General features: G+C 40.2%; 1 protein-coding gene across 2 annotated transcripts in view; it reads left to right on the top strand.

The window, feature by feature from the left end:
- NRDC (nardilysin convertase) overlaps window positions 1-15561 on the top strand; it is a 93587-nt gene that overhangs the window by 62987 nt on the left and 15039 nt on the right. For both annotated transcript variants that reach the window (XM_002715099.6, XM_002715100.6), the window contains 6 exons: window positions 5721-5825; window positions 8780-8903; window positions 9298-9384; window positions 12048-12167; window positions 13663-13714; window positions 14723-14873. In XM_002715099.6, the coding sequence (XP_002715145.1) occupies window positions 5721-5825; window positions 8780-8903; window positions 9298-9384; window positions 12048-12167; window positions 13663-13714; window positions 14723-14873 (639 nt within the window). The remainder of the gene's footprint in view (window positions 1-5720; window positions 5826-8779; window positions 8904-9297; window positions 9385-12047; window positions 12168-13662; window positions 13715-14722; window positions 14874-15561) is intronic.

Here is a 15561-nt window from a genome sequence, read left to right on the forward strand (position 1 = left end):
GCTCTCCTCCCCGCACCCCCCCCCCCTTTTTTTAAGACTTCTTTATTTATTTGAAAAGAATAGTTATAGAGAGTGGCAGAGAGATCTTCCTGCTCCTGATTCAATCCCTAAATGATGCAATGGCCAGGGCTGGGCCAGTCCAAAGCCAGGAGCTTGGAATTCTGCGTCCGGGTTTCCCACATGGGTGACAGGGCCCAAGCACTTGAGCCATCTGCTGCTGGTTTGCCAGGTGCATTAACAGCGAGCTGGATCAGAAATGGAGCAGTTGTGACTAAAGTGGTGCTTGTATGACATGCTGAAGTTGCAAGAGGTAGCTTTAACCTGCTGCACCAAATGCTGGCCCCCAGGTCCTATTTTTCTGTGAATGATTTTTTCAACATTGATTAAGTAAATGACATTTTCTTTCTGCCCCTTCAGTTTCTTCTTAGCAAGAAAGTCTAGGATATCTTTTAATGCCATCTCTTCATTTTATAATTCCTCAACTTTTTCAACTTTGGCATTATTTATGAATACTATCTTGTGTTTTTTTTGTTTTTTTTTTTTTTTAAAGATTTTTATTTATTTATTTGACAGGTAGAGTTACAGACAGTGAGAGAGAGAGACAGAGAGAAAGGTCTTCATTCTGTTGGTTCACTCCCCAAATGGCTGCCACGGCTGGAGGTACGCCGATCCGAAGCCAGGAGCCAGGAGCTTCTTCCTGGTCTCCCAGGCGGGTGCAGGGCCCAAGCACTTGGGTCATCCTCCACTGCCTTCCCGGGCCATAGCAGAGACTTGGACTAAAAGAGGAGCAACCAGGACTAGAACCCGGCGCCCAGATGGGATGTTGGTGCTGCAGGCAGAGGATTAACCTAGTGTGCCACCGCACCGGCCCCACTAGCTTGTTCTTTTAAAACGTTTTATTTATTTATTTGAGAGGTAGAGTTGCAGACAGTGAGAGGGAGAGACAGAGAGAAAGGTCTTCCATCCACTGGTGCACTCCCCAAATGGCTGCCATGGCCGGAGCTACGCCTATCCAAAGCCAGGAGAAAGGAGCTTCCTCTGGGTCTCTCACGTTGGTGCAGGGGCCCAAGCACTTGGACCATTTTCCACTGCTTTCCCAGGCCATAGCAGAGAGCTGGATGGGAAGAGGAGCAGCCGGGACTAGAACCAGCGCCCGTATGGGATGCTGGCGCCTCAGACAGAGGATTAACCTATTGCACCACAGTGCTGGCCCCTGTCTTGATTTTTACTACATGACTCCAAAACATCTTAGATCAAAACCTAACCAATGCAGGGGCTGGCGATGTGGTGCAGCAGGTTAAAGCCCTAGCCTGCAGCGCCAGCATCCCTTATGGGTGCTGGTTCGAGTCCTGGCTGCTCCTCTTCTGATTCAGCTTTCTGCTCTGGCCATTGCAGTCATTTGGGGAGTGAACCAGCAGAATGGAAGACCTCCCTCTCCCTCTTCTTCTCCCTCTCCCTCCCTCTCTCTCTCTCTCTCTCCTCCTTTTGTAACTCTTTCAAATAAATTATAAAATAATTCTTTTAAAGACTAACCAATGCAAAATCAGAACAAAATTTTTTTTTAGTTTAGTTTTATACACACACACACACACACACACAGATCTTCCATCTATTGACTGACTCCTCAAATGTCCACAAAAGCCAGGACTAGGTTAGGCTGAAGCCAGGACCCAGAACTCAATCCATGTGTGACATGTGGGTGGCAAGGACCCAAGTACTTGAACCATAAGCTACTGCATTCCAGGATGTACATTAGCAAGAAGCTGGAATTGGCAGTGGAACTAAGACTAGAACCCAGCACTTTGATATGGTAATGTGGGTATCCCAAGTGGCATCTTCACTGCCATGCCAAATACCTGCCCCCAATTATGTTTTTTTTTCAAAGATTTATTTATTTATTTATTTGAAAGGCAAAGTTAGAGAGAAAAAGAGATTTCCCATCCTCCAATTCACTTCCCTTATGACTGCAGTGGCCAGGGTTGGTCTAGGCTGAAACCAAGATCCAGGAGCTTCTTTTAGGTCTCCCAGGTGGGTGTAGGGACCCAAGGACTTGGATCATCTTCTGCTGCTTTCCCAGGCACATTAGCAGGGAGCCGGATTGGAAGTGGAGCAGGCAGGTCTCAAAACAAGCACCTATTTAGGATGCCTGCATCGCAGGCAGCAGCTTAGCCTGTTATGCACCTTCCCACACCAGTTCTGTTGTAGCAAAGTTGAGATGTCTCCTCTTCAGACTTCTTTCTAGTCTTCATTGATAAAAGCAAATAGAAATACCCTTTTAAAACTTTTTTAAAGAAATTTTAAAATATCTTTAATTTCACGCAAACGTAGATTCAGTTTGGTTTATAAATTAACTGTTCGAACTAGTGTATGGTGAGAAAGCTGTTTTGTTTAATTAAGTACTTTTCTGTAGGCATAAAAATAGGACCATTAATGTAATAATTAATAATTAAAGAGTATAGTAGACATATTAAAGAATAGAAAATAATAAGTGTTGAAAGGGTTGTAAAGAAACCTGAACATTGTCCATTGGAACTGTCCATTGATAGTGGGAGTAGTAGATGGTATATCCAGTTTGGTAAACCATTTGTCAGTTCTTTAAAAAGCTAAACACATGCAGAATTAACATATGAGCCAGCAGTTTTACTCCTAATTATACATCCAAGAGAACTGAAAACATGTGCCCACATAGAAACTTCTACAAAGATGATCATGTCAGCATTGCTCATTATGTCCCAGAAGTGCAAACAACTCCAAATGTCCATGAGTGGATAAGGAAAAAGTGGAATATGCATGTTATGGAATATTGCTCAGACATGAAAAGGAATTAATTTTTCATGTTACAACACAGATGAACTCTGAAAACTGCTAAGTGAAAGAAGACAGATCCAAAGAGTAACATAGCTAATGAATCTACTTGTTTAAAATACCCAGCATAGATAAATTCACAGAGACGGAACATAGATTGATGGCTCATGGGGTCTGAGAGAAGTGAATGGGGCAACTAATGGATCTAATGGGTATGAGTTTCCTTTTGAGATGATGAGGGTGTTCTGAAATTAGATAGTGGTTGGTGATAGTTGTTCAGCTTTAAAAACCACTCAGTTGCACACTTTAAAAGGGTACTTTTTATGTTGTATGAGTTAAATCTTCAAAAAAGTTGAAGGATAACATTTAAATGTTGTTTTCTCCAATACTTCATTTGTTGCTTTGGCACCCAGGTCTGCTTTTAACCATGGTCATTAGTGCTTTTTTATAGGAAATAACTTGGAATCACTCAGTTTTATACTATACTGATTAGAGCAGCTAACTTATAAGTAAGTAGCTGATAAAAATAGTTCATTAAAAAAATTAGAGCAGAAGGAGTCGTTTAAACAGTACTAATAGCTTAGTGACCAGTCAGATAGATGATTTAAGAATGTTTTCTGAAGTGTGTGTATGGGAAAGCTAACAGTGACTTGTTCCTTATTCTGCTTTCATGTAAAAATGTAGTAGACAGCATATACCTAGTTTAATGTATGCATACCTCATTTTCCCTCCACTTTTATTTCATCTTCACTCTTATTCTGTCTTCTACTAGATGAGAAATGACCCATATTATTTAATAAAGAACTGGGTGGAATGGTGGTGTAGGTACAGTATATTTGTGTTTTAAGGAGCCATCCCCATCATTCATTCACCGTGTGATCTTGGGGAAGTCATCTGATCTGAGTGTATTTCCTTGGTGCAGAATGTGAAAATAGAATCACTTGGGTCTGTCAGTCTTCAAATTCTGTGTATATGGGTGCTCAGTAAATACTTGATTGCTCTCCTCTGAGAAAGTATGTTTGTTTCATTGGTCAGAGAACTTGCCATCATTCTTTCAATTTTAAATTGAGCTAAAATACTTAATAATCTAATTCCTTTTTCACATTAAAAATTTTTATTAACACATAGTTGTACATATTTGTGGAGTATGGTGTAATATTTCAATACATGCATATCAAATGTAATGATCAAATCAGTATAATGGTATATCCATCACCTCAAACATTTATCATTTCTTTGTGTTGGGAACATTTCAAAATCTTCTCTATTTGGTATTTTGAAATATACAACTAATTATTGTCAACATAATAATTAACCTGTGATACAGAAGTTTTTCCTCCTCTTCAATTGTACCTCTGTACCCATTAACCACTTTTTCTCTATTTCCATCCCCCACACCTTTCCCAGCTTCTGATAAACACTATTCTACTTACTCTCTCTTTTTTTTTTTTTTAAAGATTTTATTTATTTATTTGAAAGTCAGAGATACACAGAGAGAGGAGAGGAGGAGAGGCAGAGAGAGAGAGAGAGAGAGAGAGAGAGAGAGAGAGAGAGAGGTCTTCCATCCGCTGCCTCACTCCCCAGTTGGCTGCAATGGCCGGAGCTGCGCCAATCTGAAGTCAGGAGCCAGGAGCTTCCTCCAGGTCTCTCATGTAGGTGCAGGGGCCCAAGCACTTGGGCCATCTTCCACTGCTTTCCCAGGCCACAGCAAAGAGCTGGATCAGAAGTGGAGCAGCCAGGTTTTGAACCGGCGCGCATGTGGGATGCTGGTGCTTCAGGCCAGGGCGTTACCCGCTGCGCCACAGCGCCAGCCCCTCTACTTACTCTCTACTTGTCAAGACTTTTATCTAGTAGCACTTATATTTTGATTTTACAGTGATTTGATCCATGCCTGCAAATGGTTCTTAGGTGCTCATGCTACAGTGCTAGGACCCCAGCTTTTACTCTCCTCACAGTCAAGTGGGGCACCTGACAAGTAGACAAGTACGTGCAGTTTGGTGTGATAATTGCAGTTGTGATGACACGGCTATGACATGAGTAGACGCTCATGGGTCCCTACACGCTCAGAATGGGGGTTGGTAGAGTGTGAGGTTAATCTCCTTTAGGTAATAACTCCAGCTATATTTTCTTAGAATTTTGAACATTGTATTTTTAAAAAAATTATGTATTTGAGAGGTAGAGAAAAAAGAGCTTCTATCTACTTTACTCCTCAGATATCCGTAACAGCTGGGGCTGGGCTGGAGTGAAACTGGGAGCTGGAAATTAGTCCTGTTTTGCACGTGGGTGGCAGGAACACAATGATTTGAGCCATGGTTGCTACCTCCCAGGATCAGCATTGGTAGGAAGCCAGAGACAGAAATGGAACCCAGTACTTCAATGTGGGGTATAGAGTCTCAACCACTAGTCTGCACACGCACTCCCCTGAGCATCAGTCTTTTTTAAGATTTATTTTATTTATTTGAAAGACAGAATTACAGAGAAGGGTAGGTAGAGAGAGAGAGAGAGTCTTCCATCCGCTGGTTCACTCCCCAGGTGGCCGCAATGGCCGGAGCTGTGCCGATCCGAAGCCAAGAGCCAGGGGCGTCTTCCAGGTCTCCCATGAGGGTGTAGGGGCCCAAGGACTTGGGCCTTCTCCCACTGCTTTCCTAGACCATAGCAGAGAGCTGGAAAAAGAGTAGCCAGGACTTGAACCTGCACGCATATGGGATGCTGGCACTTCAGGCCAAGGCTTTAACTCACTGCACCACAGCGCCGGCCCCAAACATCAGTCTTAAACTGCAATTAGATCTGCTTACATCTGTTTAGAAGCATTTGGTTTCCTTCTTTAAAAAAGAGAGAAAATGTTTGTATGTTGTGGCAAGTTAATGATAATAATGAAGAGGTTTCTGGTATGAAATAATTTTTCTTCCTTACAGACTGATCCAGTTGAGTATGTGGAAAACATGTGTGAAAACATGCAGCTATATCCCCTGCAGGACTTTCTCACTGGAGATCAGCTACTTTTTGAATACAAGCCAGAAGTAAGTTTCCATTTCTCAAACTTTTTTAGGGGAAGAGGAGTGTGAGAAAGTGCAGAGATATACTTAAGAACTGTGGGAATGGAGAAAACTTGGTTATATTTAGTCAGGATATTTGTTTATTTTGTTTTATTAAAAATTTTTTTTCATCTTGTTTGAGAGACAGAAGACAGAGTTTAGTTCATCTGCTGGTTTACTTCTCAAATACCCAAAACAGCCAGGGTTAGGCTAGGCTAAAGTTGGGAGCCCAGAACTCAATCTGGGTCTCTCCCATGTAGGTGACAGGGACCCAAGTACTTGAATCATCGTCTGCTGCCTTCTAGGGTACACATTAATAACTCTTTTTGCTTTGTATAGTGGAACAGTTGTCAACCAGGAGCAGCTTTTCTCCAGGGAAAATGTTTGTGTCTGGAGACATTTTGGTTGTAACAACTCAGGGATGTACAGTAGGGTGTGCTCTAGGGATCTAGTATGTAGAAGCCAGAGATGCTTGCTAAGCATCCTGTAATGCAGAAGGTGATACCTCACAAGAAAGAATTATGTGCCTCAAGATGGTAGCAGTGCTGAAATTCAGGAACTTTGGCAAAGAGTATTCTAGATAATTTTAAACAAGGTAGGGAAAGGTAAAGGAGAAACTAAACCACACATTCATCCCCAGGGTATTTGTGCTCAAGGGGCCTGAATGTTTTTTTTCTGAACTGCCACTTACTATTTTTTGTTTTGTTTTGTTTTGTTTTTTGTTTTAAGAAATGGTGTTTAAATGGTAGTTAGCATTCCAAACTAACCTACAAAATCCTATAGTTAGTTTTTATTGTAGCTGGAGGGTTACTGAAGGAGACCCTATGTTGTCATCAGTTTGCTGGTTTCTTGGGTATGAGGTGGTATAAAACATGGTTGTTTTTTTTTTTTTTTATTTTTTTATTTTTTTTTATTTTTTGACAGGCAGAGTGGACAGTGAGAGAGAGAGACAGAGAGAGAAAGGTCTTCCTTTGCCGTTGGTTCACCCTCCAATGGCTGCCGCTGCAGCCGGCGCACCGCACTGATCCGATGGCAGGAGCCAGGATCCAGGTGCTTTTCCTGGTCTCCCATGGGGTGCAGGGCCCAAGCACCTGGGCCATCCTCCACTGCACTCCCTGGCCATAGCAGAGAGCTGGCCTGGAAGAGGGGCAACCGGGACAGAATCCGGCGCCCCAACCGGGACTAGAACCCGGTGTGCCGGCGCCGCAAGGTGGAGGATTAGCCTATTGAGCCACGGCGCCGGCCAAAACATGGTTGTTAAGAGCATGTCTTTGAAAGCATGTAGAGACTTGGTTAGAACTTCACTTTTGCCTCTCCTGGATGTGTTGTTCTGTGCAAATTACATAATCTTTACCCCAAGCAAATTATTCATACTTTAACCTCTGAAGTTAAATAGTATTTTCCATAGAGTGGATGTTTGAAATCATGTTTGTTAAACTCTGCTTGGCACAGAATAAAAGCTTTTTTTTTCTAGTCTTTTTTTATTTTTATTTTATTTTATTTTTTATTTTTTTTGACAGAGTTAGACAGTGAGAGAGAGAGACAGAGAGAAAGGTCTTCCTTTCATTGGTTCACCCCACAAATGGCCGCTATGGCCAACACTGCGCTGATCTGAAGCCAGGAGCCAAGTGCTTCCTCCTGGTCTCCCATGCGGATGCAGGGCCCAAGCACTTGGGCCATCCTCCACTGCCTTCCCGGGGCACAGCAGAGAGCTGGACTGGAAGAGGAGCAACCAGGACAGAATCCGGCTCCCCATCCGGGACTAGAATCCGGAGTGCCAGCGCCGCAGGCGGAGGATTAGCCTAGTGAGCCGAGACGCCGGTCTATTTTTTTAAGGAATACAAATTTTATAAGTACATCTTTAGGAATATAGTTATTCTTCCCACCATATCAGCCCTCTCACCCATACCCCACCCCTTCACCTCCCTCTCCCCTTGCCAGTTCCATTCATAGAGTAAAAGCTTTGCAAACGATAGCTATTTTTTTTATTTATTTTTTTAATTTTTTTTTATTTTTTTATTTTTTGACAGGCAGAGTGGACAGTGAGAGAGAGAGACAGAGAGAAAGGTCTTCCTTTGCAATTGGTTAACCCCCCAGTGGCCACCGCGGCCGGCGCGCTGCGGCCGGCGCACTGCGCTAATCCGATGGCAGGAGCCAGGTACTTCTCCTGGTCTCCCATGGGGTGCAGGGCCCAAGGACTTGGGCCATCCTCCACTGCACTCCCGGGCCACAGCAGAGAGCTGGCCTGGAAGAGGGGCAACTGGGACAGAATCTGGCGCCCCGACCGGGACTAGAACCCGGGGTGCCGGCGCTGCAAGGTGGAGGATTAGCCTAGTGAGCCACGGCGCTGGCCTGATAGCTATTTTTAATGCAAGAGCTATTAATATGTGGGATTAAAGATACGAGGACTGTTTGAAGAATTATCAAAAATGTATTTGATATTTGTTAATTATATCTCAATAAAATTTAAAAAAGGCATTTAGACTGCTCATGAACTGTAAGTAGATACATGAGCATTAAGAAGCTAGGATTGGGCCGGCACTTTGGTGTAATATGGCGCCAGCATCTCATATGGGCACCGGTTCAAGTCCCAGATGCTGCACTTCGGTCCAGCTCCCTGCTATGGCCTGGGAAAGCAGTAGAAGATGGCTCAAGTCCTTGGGCCCCTTTATCTGCATGAGAGAACTGGAAGAAGCTCCTGGCTCTTGGCTTTCATCAGCTCAGCTCTGGCCATTACGGCCATTTGGAGAGTGAACCAGCAGATGGAAGACCTTTCTGCCTCTCTCCTTCTCTGCCTCTCTATAGCTCTAAGTTTCAAATAAATAAATAAGCCTAAAAAAAAAAAATAGAAAAAGCTAGGATCATAGGGTTGTCTAACAGAAATGTGTTAGGACACAATTGTTACTATGTGTCTCTCCCTCCTTCCTTTCCTTCATTAGGTCATTGCCGAAGCCCTTAATCAGCTAGTTCCTCAAAAAGCAAATCTTGTTCTACTGTCTGGTGCTAATGAGGGAAAATGTGACCTCAAGGAGAAATGGTTTGGGACTCAGTATAGTATAGAAGGTAAAATATTTAACAACTCTACCACTTTTAAGTATATCTGATTCTCCTGGGAATTTCTATTTTTTCATAATTTGTTTGATGATTTTTGTGGGGGAAAAGTATAATTTCTTTTAACATTTACTTTGAAATGAAAATTATTTATACTACCTTGTGGGGATTTTTTTTTTTTTGCTAAATTTATATCTGTATTTATGAATCAGTGAAGAAATCCTTTGTCTTGATTCTTTAGGGCTAGAGTTTTAAATTTTGTTATGGAAAATATATTCTCAAATGTCAGTTTACAGTTTTGCTGAGAAAGGAGAATTGATTTGTGAAGGGCAGTTGATGATGGGTTTGTTAATAAAAGAATTCGGAACTTTGCATTGGTTTTCAGATCTATTTTTCTTTTCTACAGATGTTGAGAACTCTTGGAATGAACTGTGGAAGAGTAACTTTGAATTAAATCCAGAACTTCATCTTCCAGCTGAAAACAAGTACATAGGTTGGTAAAATATCAGTCATACATACTCTACCCATGTGCTAGTAAAATGCACCTGAATAGTATGTTAATGCTGTAGCTGGTATCATTTGAATTTATATTTTAGATTCCCAGTAATATTCTCAGATGGGCTTTACTATGTTCTTGCTTTTCTAAGTAAACAAACTGAGGTTCAGTAAAGCAAAGTGAGTTGTTCAAGATTGTTTAGTTTTTGAATAGAAATTTAAACAGATATTAAGACTTTTTGAAGTTTATGTTTTTTCTTATATATCATAGCTTATGCTTTGATATCTTTCTCCTTAGGTATTGTCATTGTCTTGTAAAGTTGTTCTAGTGTTTTTCAAACTTCAAGGTGCAACTCATTCAATGTAATAGATTTTAAGATCAGTGTAGTGGGTTGTGAAAGCATTAAAAAATTGGAGTGGAAAGTAGCAAAATGCTATATATATAAAAAGGTTATTTTAAGAACTTTTCTTCCAGATATATATGTGTATCCATGTGTTTATCTATTAGCTTGTATTGGAAAATATATTTCTGTAAGTAGCAGAAAGAAAATTTGAAAATTGCTGATCCTACAGCAAAGGTTTTACTGGTGTTTATAATTTAGTCAGAACCTTCTGTTTCCCAACTATTCTACTACTAATGGGTATATATAGTCAAAAGAATTTTAAAAAAGCACTGAAACAAATATATGTACATGCATACTCGTGGCAGCATTGTTCACACTAGCTGAAAGATGAAAGACCCAAATGTCGTTCAGTGGATGAATGGATAAGCAAATTGAGACATATACAGATATTAGAATATTACTCAATCAGGGCATGTCTTTGGCCTAGTGGTTAAGGTGCCTCTTGGGCTACTTGCCTCCCGTATTAGCTTGACTGGGTTTGAGTCCCAGCTCTTCTAGCTTCTGCTGATGTACACTCTGGGAGGCAGCAGGTGGTAGATAAGTAGTTGACTTCCTGACACCCATGTGGGAGACCTGGATTGCATTCTCAGCTCCCAGCTTTGGCCTGGCACATTTCTGGCTGTTTCAGGCATTTGAGGAGTAAAGCAACAGATGGAAACTTTTTGTCTTCCTCTCTGCTTCTCAAGTAAGTAATAAAAATGTTTTAAAGTAGCAAACATAAAGATTATGTTTTTTAAAAAATAGTATTCACTCATGAAAGAAATGAAGAGGCTGGCATTTAATGCAGTTGTTAAAATGCCATTTGGTATTTCTACACATATTAGTATGCCTGGGTTCCAGTCCTGGTTCCACTTCTGCTTCCTGCTTCCTGGAATGTGTATCACTGGAGGAAGAAGGTGATGCTGCAAGTACTTGGGTCCACCACTAACATGGGAGACCTGAATTGAATTCCTGACTCTTGGCTTCAACCTGACCAACCATGGCTCTTACAGGCATTTAGGGAGTGAACCAATGGCCTTGAGATTTATTTCTCTGAGTCTTCCTGTCCCTGTACCTTTCAAATAAGTTTAGAAAAAAAAAAAAAAAAAAAAAAGAAGCACAGATACATGGTATAATGTGACTCAACCTTGTCAATTTCATGCCAAGTGAAAGAAGCCAGATTTCAAAGGTCACATATTACATGAGTCTATTTATGTGAAATATTTGAACAGGTGAATCCATGGAGACAGAACATAGACTGATGGTTGCTAGGAAGTGAGTAATAGGAAATGACTCCTTAGTAGACATGGGGTTTCCTTTGGTGGTGATGAAAATTATTCAGAACAACATGAAAGTTGTGGTTGTACAACACTGTGAGTGTGCTGTGTCCCTGAAATGACCACTTTGAAGTGGGTAGGTTTGTCTTGTGTGATTCTCACCTCAATTAAGAAAAAATAAGCCTCTTTTTTTAACTCGTGTATATTGGACAATTTAGTTCCACATCTTGAACTTGAAACACCTAAACAAACTGGTTCTTTAGACTTTTTTTCATTCTCAATTTTCCTTAAATTAGCTATTTTCCCTCTACATGTTGCTGAAACAATTTGTTTTCTTTAACTGAAAGGACAAATTTGACTTTAAGCAGAACTGTTTTGCAACCTGTCAAATATCCATGAAGTTGATGAAAGACCTTCTCATTCACGAATGTATTAATTCTGGAGTGGGCATTGTAGTACAGCGGGTTAAAGCTGCTGCTTAGGAGGCCTGCATTCCACCTCAGAGTGCTGATCTGGGTTTCTGGCTGCTCCTCTTCTGATCCAGCTTCCTGCTAATGCATCTTGGGAGACAGCAAATGATGGCTCAAGCGTTTGAGCCTCTGCCTCCCAAATGGGAGACCCCAAATGTTGCTCTGTCTTTCAAGTAGATGAAAATAAATAAATAAATACATTTAAAAGAATGTATTAATTTATTATTTGGGTGATATAACTATCTTAACCAAAGGTGGTCCTCACAGTTGAAATTGTTTTAGAAAGGTAAGGAAGAAGAATGTCTAAAGTTTAGTATATGTGCTGCCGAAGCGAGCACAGTGTAAAAAGTTTAGAATCTACTCTTGGACATTACAGATACTCAGATTTAGTTTAAGGCCAAAATAGGCTTTTTTCCCCCCCGGTATTGTTCTGTTACTTTATTTTGTCCCAGTATTTGTATTTAACTTATTTTTTACTTCATAATTCTGCTAAAATATCTGAATGAATTCTTACTCTTCTTCCTCTTTTAGCCACAGACTTCACTTTGAAAGCTTTTGATTGCCCTGAAACAGAATATCCTGTTAAAATTGTGAATACTCCACAAGGTTGCCTGTGGTATAAGAAAGACAACAAATTCAAAATCCCCAAAGGTAAAAAGTTGCCCTTCCTAAAAGGAGTAAAATAGGTCAAACAAATCTTTCTCAAGGCCACTTTGTATCAGCCCGTTCTCCTACTGTGTCTATTGCCTCTTCTCATCTTCATCTTCCCCTTCCATCTGAAGACCTTTTCTAGGGTTAATTGTTACATCCATACTGTGCTCCTGTGCTGTCAGAGAAATCCGGTTTCCAGAAAGAACAGTTCAAGCCTAGAGTGTAATTTGTTTTCAGATAATTTTTCTTTCAGTTGAATGAAAGCATAGACAGATGTTGGCCGTCTTAAGGAATTGGTGATATTAGTCGAACATTATTTTTTAAAAAATGATAGAACAAGAGTACACAAAGAGAATTGTTCTTAGACACAGTAGATAGACTAATGTGGCATTTTGTAAAGCCACATTCCTTCTGTAATGTTCTATATGTGTGCATAGCATAGGAATTTATTGATACAATTTGGAACCATAGACGAGTGCTGTAATCTATATCCCCATCTTCAAACACAGCTAATGATGCTGTAACTTGAGTTTATTGGCAAGGTGTTTCCACAGTTTTTCTTGAATAGCTTTTAAGAGTTTCTAAAACTGTTCTTAATATTTATTCAGCCTTCCTGCCTTCCTTGAAGGGCTCTGCTCTGATTTTATGTGAACATGTGGTTGCTCTCTTGGTTTTTGGTTGTTTACCTCTGTAACATTTTCCCTGACTAAAGACATTGATAAATGAGTGTCTTCATAAGCATCTCTGTATCTGTTTATATATTGATCTTCTTACAGTGTGCCTTCTGGGGGCACTTTAATTGGAGTAGTAAATGTTACCTTTTAAAAAAGGAGTAAAAATTTAGGGCAAGTATTGTGGCGTAGCAGGTAAAGCAGCCTCTTGTTATGGTGGCATTCCATATGGGCACTGGTTTGTGTCCTGGCTGCTCCACTTCCAATCCAGCTTCCTGCTAACAGCAGGGGAAAAGCAGCGAAAGATAGCCCTGTCACCCACGTGGGAGACCCAGATGGAAAGACCTAATAGAGGACAAAGTTGGGCTGAAATTGTGGCACAGCATGCAAAGCTTCTGCCTGTGATACCGGCATCCCATACAGGTGCTGATTCGAGTCCTGGCTTCTCTACTTCCAATCCACCTCCCTGCAAATGGGCCTGGGAAAACAGCAGAAGATGGCCCAAGTCCGTGGGCCCCTTCCACCCAAGTGGGAGACCCAGATGAAGCTCCTGCTCCTGATTGCAGCCTGGTCTAGTCCGGGCAGTTGTAGCACCTGGGGAGTGAACCAGCAGTTGAAAGATCCATCCCTCTCTCACTCACTCTTTCTCTCTGTGACTCTTAACTTTCAAACAAATAAATATATTTTTTTAAAAGTAAAAATTTAAGATTTAAGGATTAGTTTATTATAGAATTAAAAAAAATAATTAAGGGAAAATAGCAAATGTACAAAATACTGCAAGTTTCTAGACCTCTGTGTTTTATATGTGGTCTTTTATCTTTCAGCATATATACGTTTCCATCTGATCTCACCTTTGATACAGAAATCTGCTGCAAAGTAAGCAGTTGTCCTGTTTTCTGGAAAACTTTTTGATTGAAAAAATATTTTGTTTCAGATGAATCATTCTTTATTAGTATGTGAGCTGTATTATTGATTTATGTGGTTTTTTTTTACTGTGTTCTAAACAAGTTATTTGAATCTATACTGACAATTAAAATGGAGCTGTTTCATCTCTAGTTTCATCTTTAGTACCCAGATTGGAAACATGCTGGTGGTTCAGGTGGTGATAAGAATTACTGGACTGGGAAAGTTCCTTAAAGAACAGTCCTTACTATAGACCAGGTTTGGTGGTTCCTGTTCTATAGTGAGACCGGGGGACCTGTTGATCTTCATTTAAAGACAGCTAAGGAATGTGATTTTGCCTTGTTCTTAGCAAATTAACTTGTATGTTTATGTGGTTAGCTGCAGTGTGGGAGTAGAGAGCCTGAAATGTGCCTGAGTCATAGAAGGCACTCAAGATGTATTAGTGTACTTCTTCCTTTCCTTTGCCACTTAACTGTCAAATCTACCCTTAGAATGATGAGCAACACTAAAATTTATTAATATCCATTTTGAAGAATATATTACCCTCCTCTTTCCTTCAAATTTTAGACATCTTCAGTGAGCTTAGACTTGGAGAACAGCCAGAACCTTCTGGCTAATTGTCATTGGTGCCTACTTATCCCATTTACTATATTGTGCTATATATATATATATATTATAAATATTATATAAATTATATATTATATTCATATAATGTATAATTATGTACTTATTTATAAATATGCAAATATTCTATATAACATATGATTATATACATGCTAAAGGTGGAAGTTCTATAATGTACTTGTGAAACTGAGTCCAGAGTAAGCTATCTTTGCCCTTGCACTAAATTAGTGTCCAGTTTTACATTCTGAAACAGGGAATTTTCAACTTTCTTAAGGTAAAGTTTCTTACTCTACATTTTAACAAGTCTGTTTCTTCATGTCTCTTGCCAATTAATGCTGCTTTTTGCATCCTTTACAGTGTGGTCCTCTTTGATATCTTTGTGAATATCCTTACCCACAACCTTGCGGAACCAGCTTATGAAGCTGATGTGGCACAGCTGGAGTATAAACTGGTAGCTGGAGAACATGGTTTAATTATTCGAGTGAAGGGATTCAACCACAAACTACCTGTAAGTGCAAATACTCTGTTCTTACACAGAGCTTTAAGGTCACATTTGTGTTAGTTATACTTTAGTACCAAGCACAGAGGCCTGTGCATGGGTGCTGCATATGGGAAGATATGTTTATTAATGTAGATTATAATGTGTTTTCTTGGCTGGTGACAGCTGTGTTAATCTTGACCGACCATACATAAAAATGACATATTTTTCATTAATTACTGGCAATGCACACAATTCAGCTTATGCTTTAGGCTTGATTCACTTCCCTTTGCTGTCAACTTTTCTCAGCCAACTGGTATTCAGGACTGGATGGGCTAAATTTCTTACCTTACAAACAGATTTAAAGGATCAGGCGCATTGCCTGACGTAGAGTGGAACTCAGAAGTTTATGCCCTTTTTCCTTCCTCTTGCACTCTCCCATTGTCTCTAGTATGTGTGTCTTATTTCTCTTTTAAGTTTCTGAACCTTTTAGAAACAAGGTCTATATCATGTCATCATCTGTCTCTAAGAAAGGAATGTGTTCCAATGTAGTGTTGTCAAAAACTTCATAGGCAGAGGAAAAAATAATATGAAGTGCTAACTAAAAGAGTTAAATCATTAAATACCAGGTAAAATGATAATATAATTTTATATTTAGGCTTCTTGGGTAAAGCATATATAATGTTAGGGTTTGGGGAACTGAGTCCATAGAAGAAAA

Source organism: Oryctolagus cuniculus, chromosome 7 (genome assembly GCF_051225735.1).
Source record: "Oryctolagus cuniculus isolate XC-2025 breed Fujian yellow rabbit chromosome 7, ASM5122573v1, whole genome shotgun sequence".
Lineage (NCBI taxonomy): Eukaryota > Metazoa > Chordata > Mammalia > Lagomorpha > Leporidae > Oryctolagus > Oryctolagus cuniculus.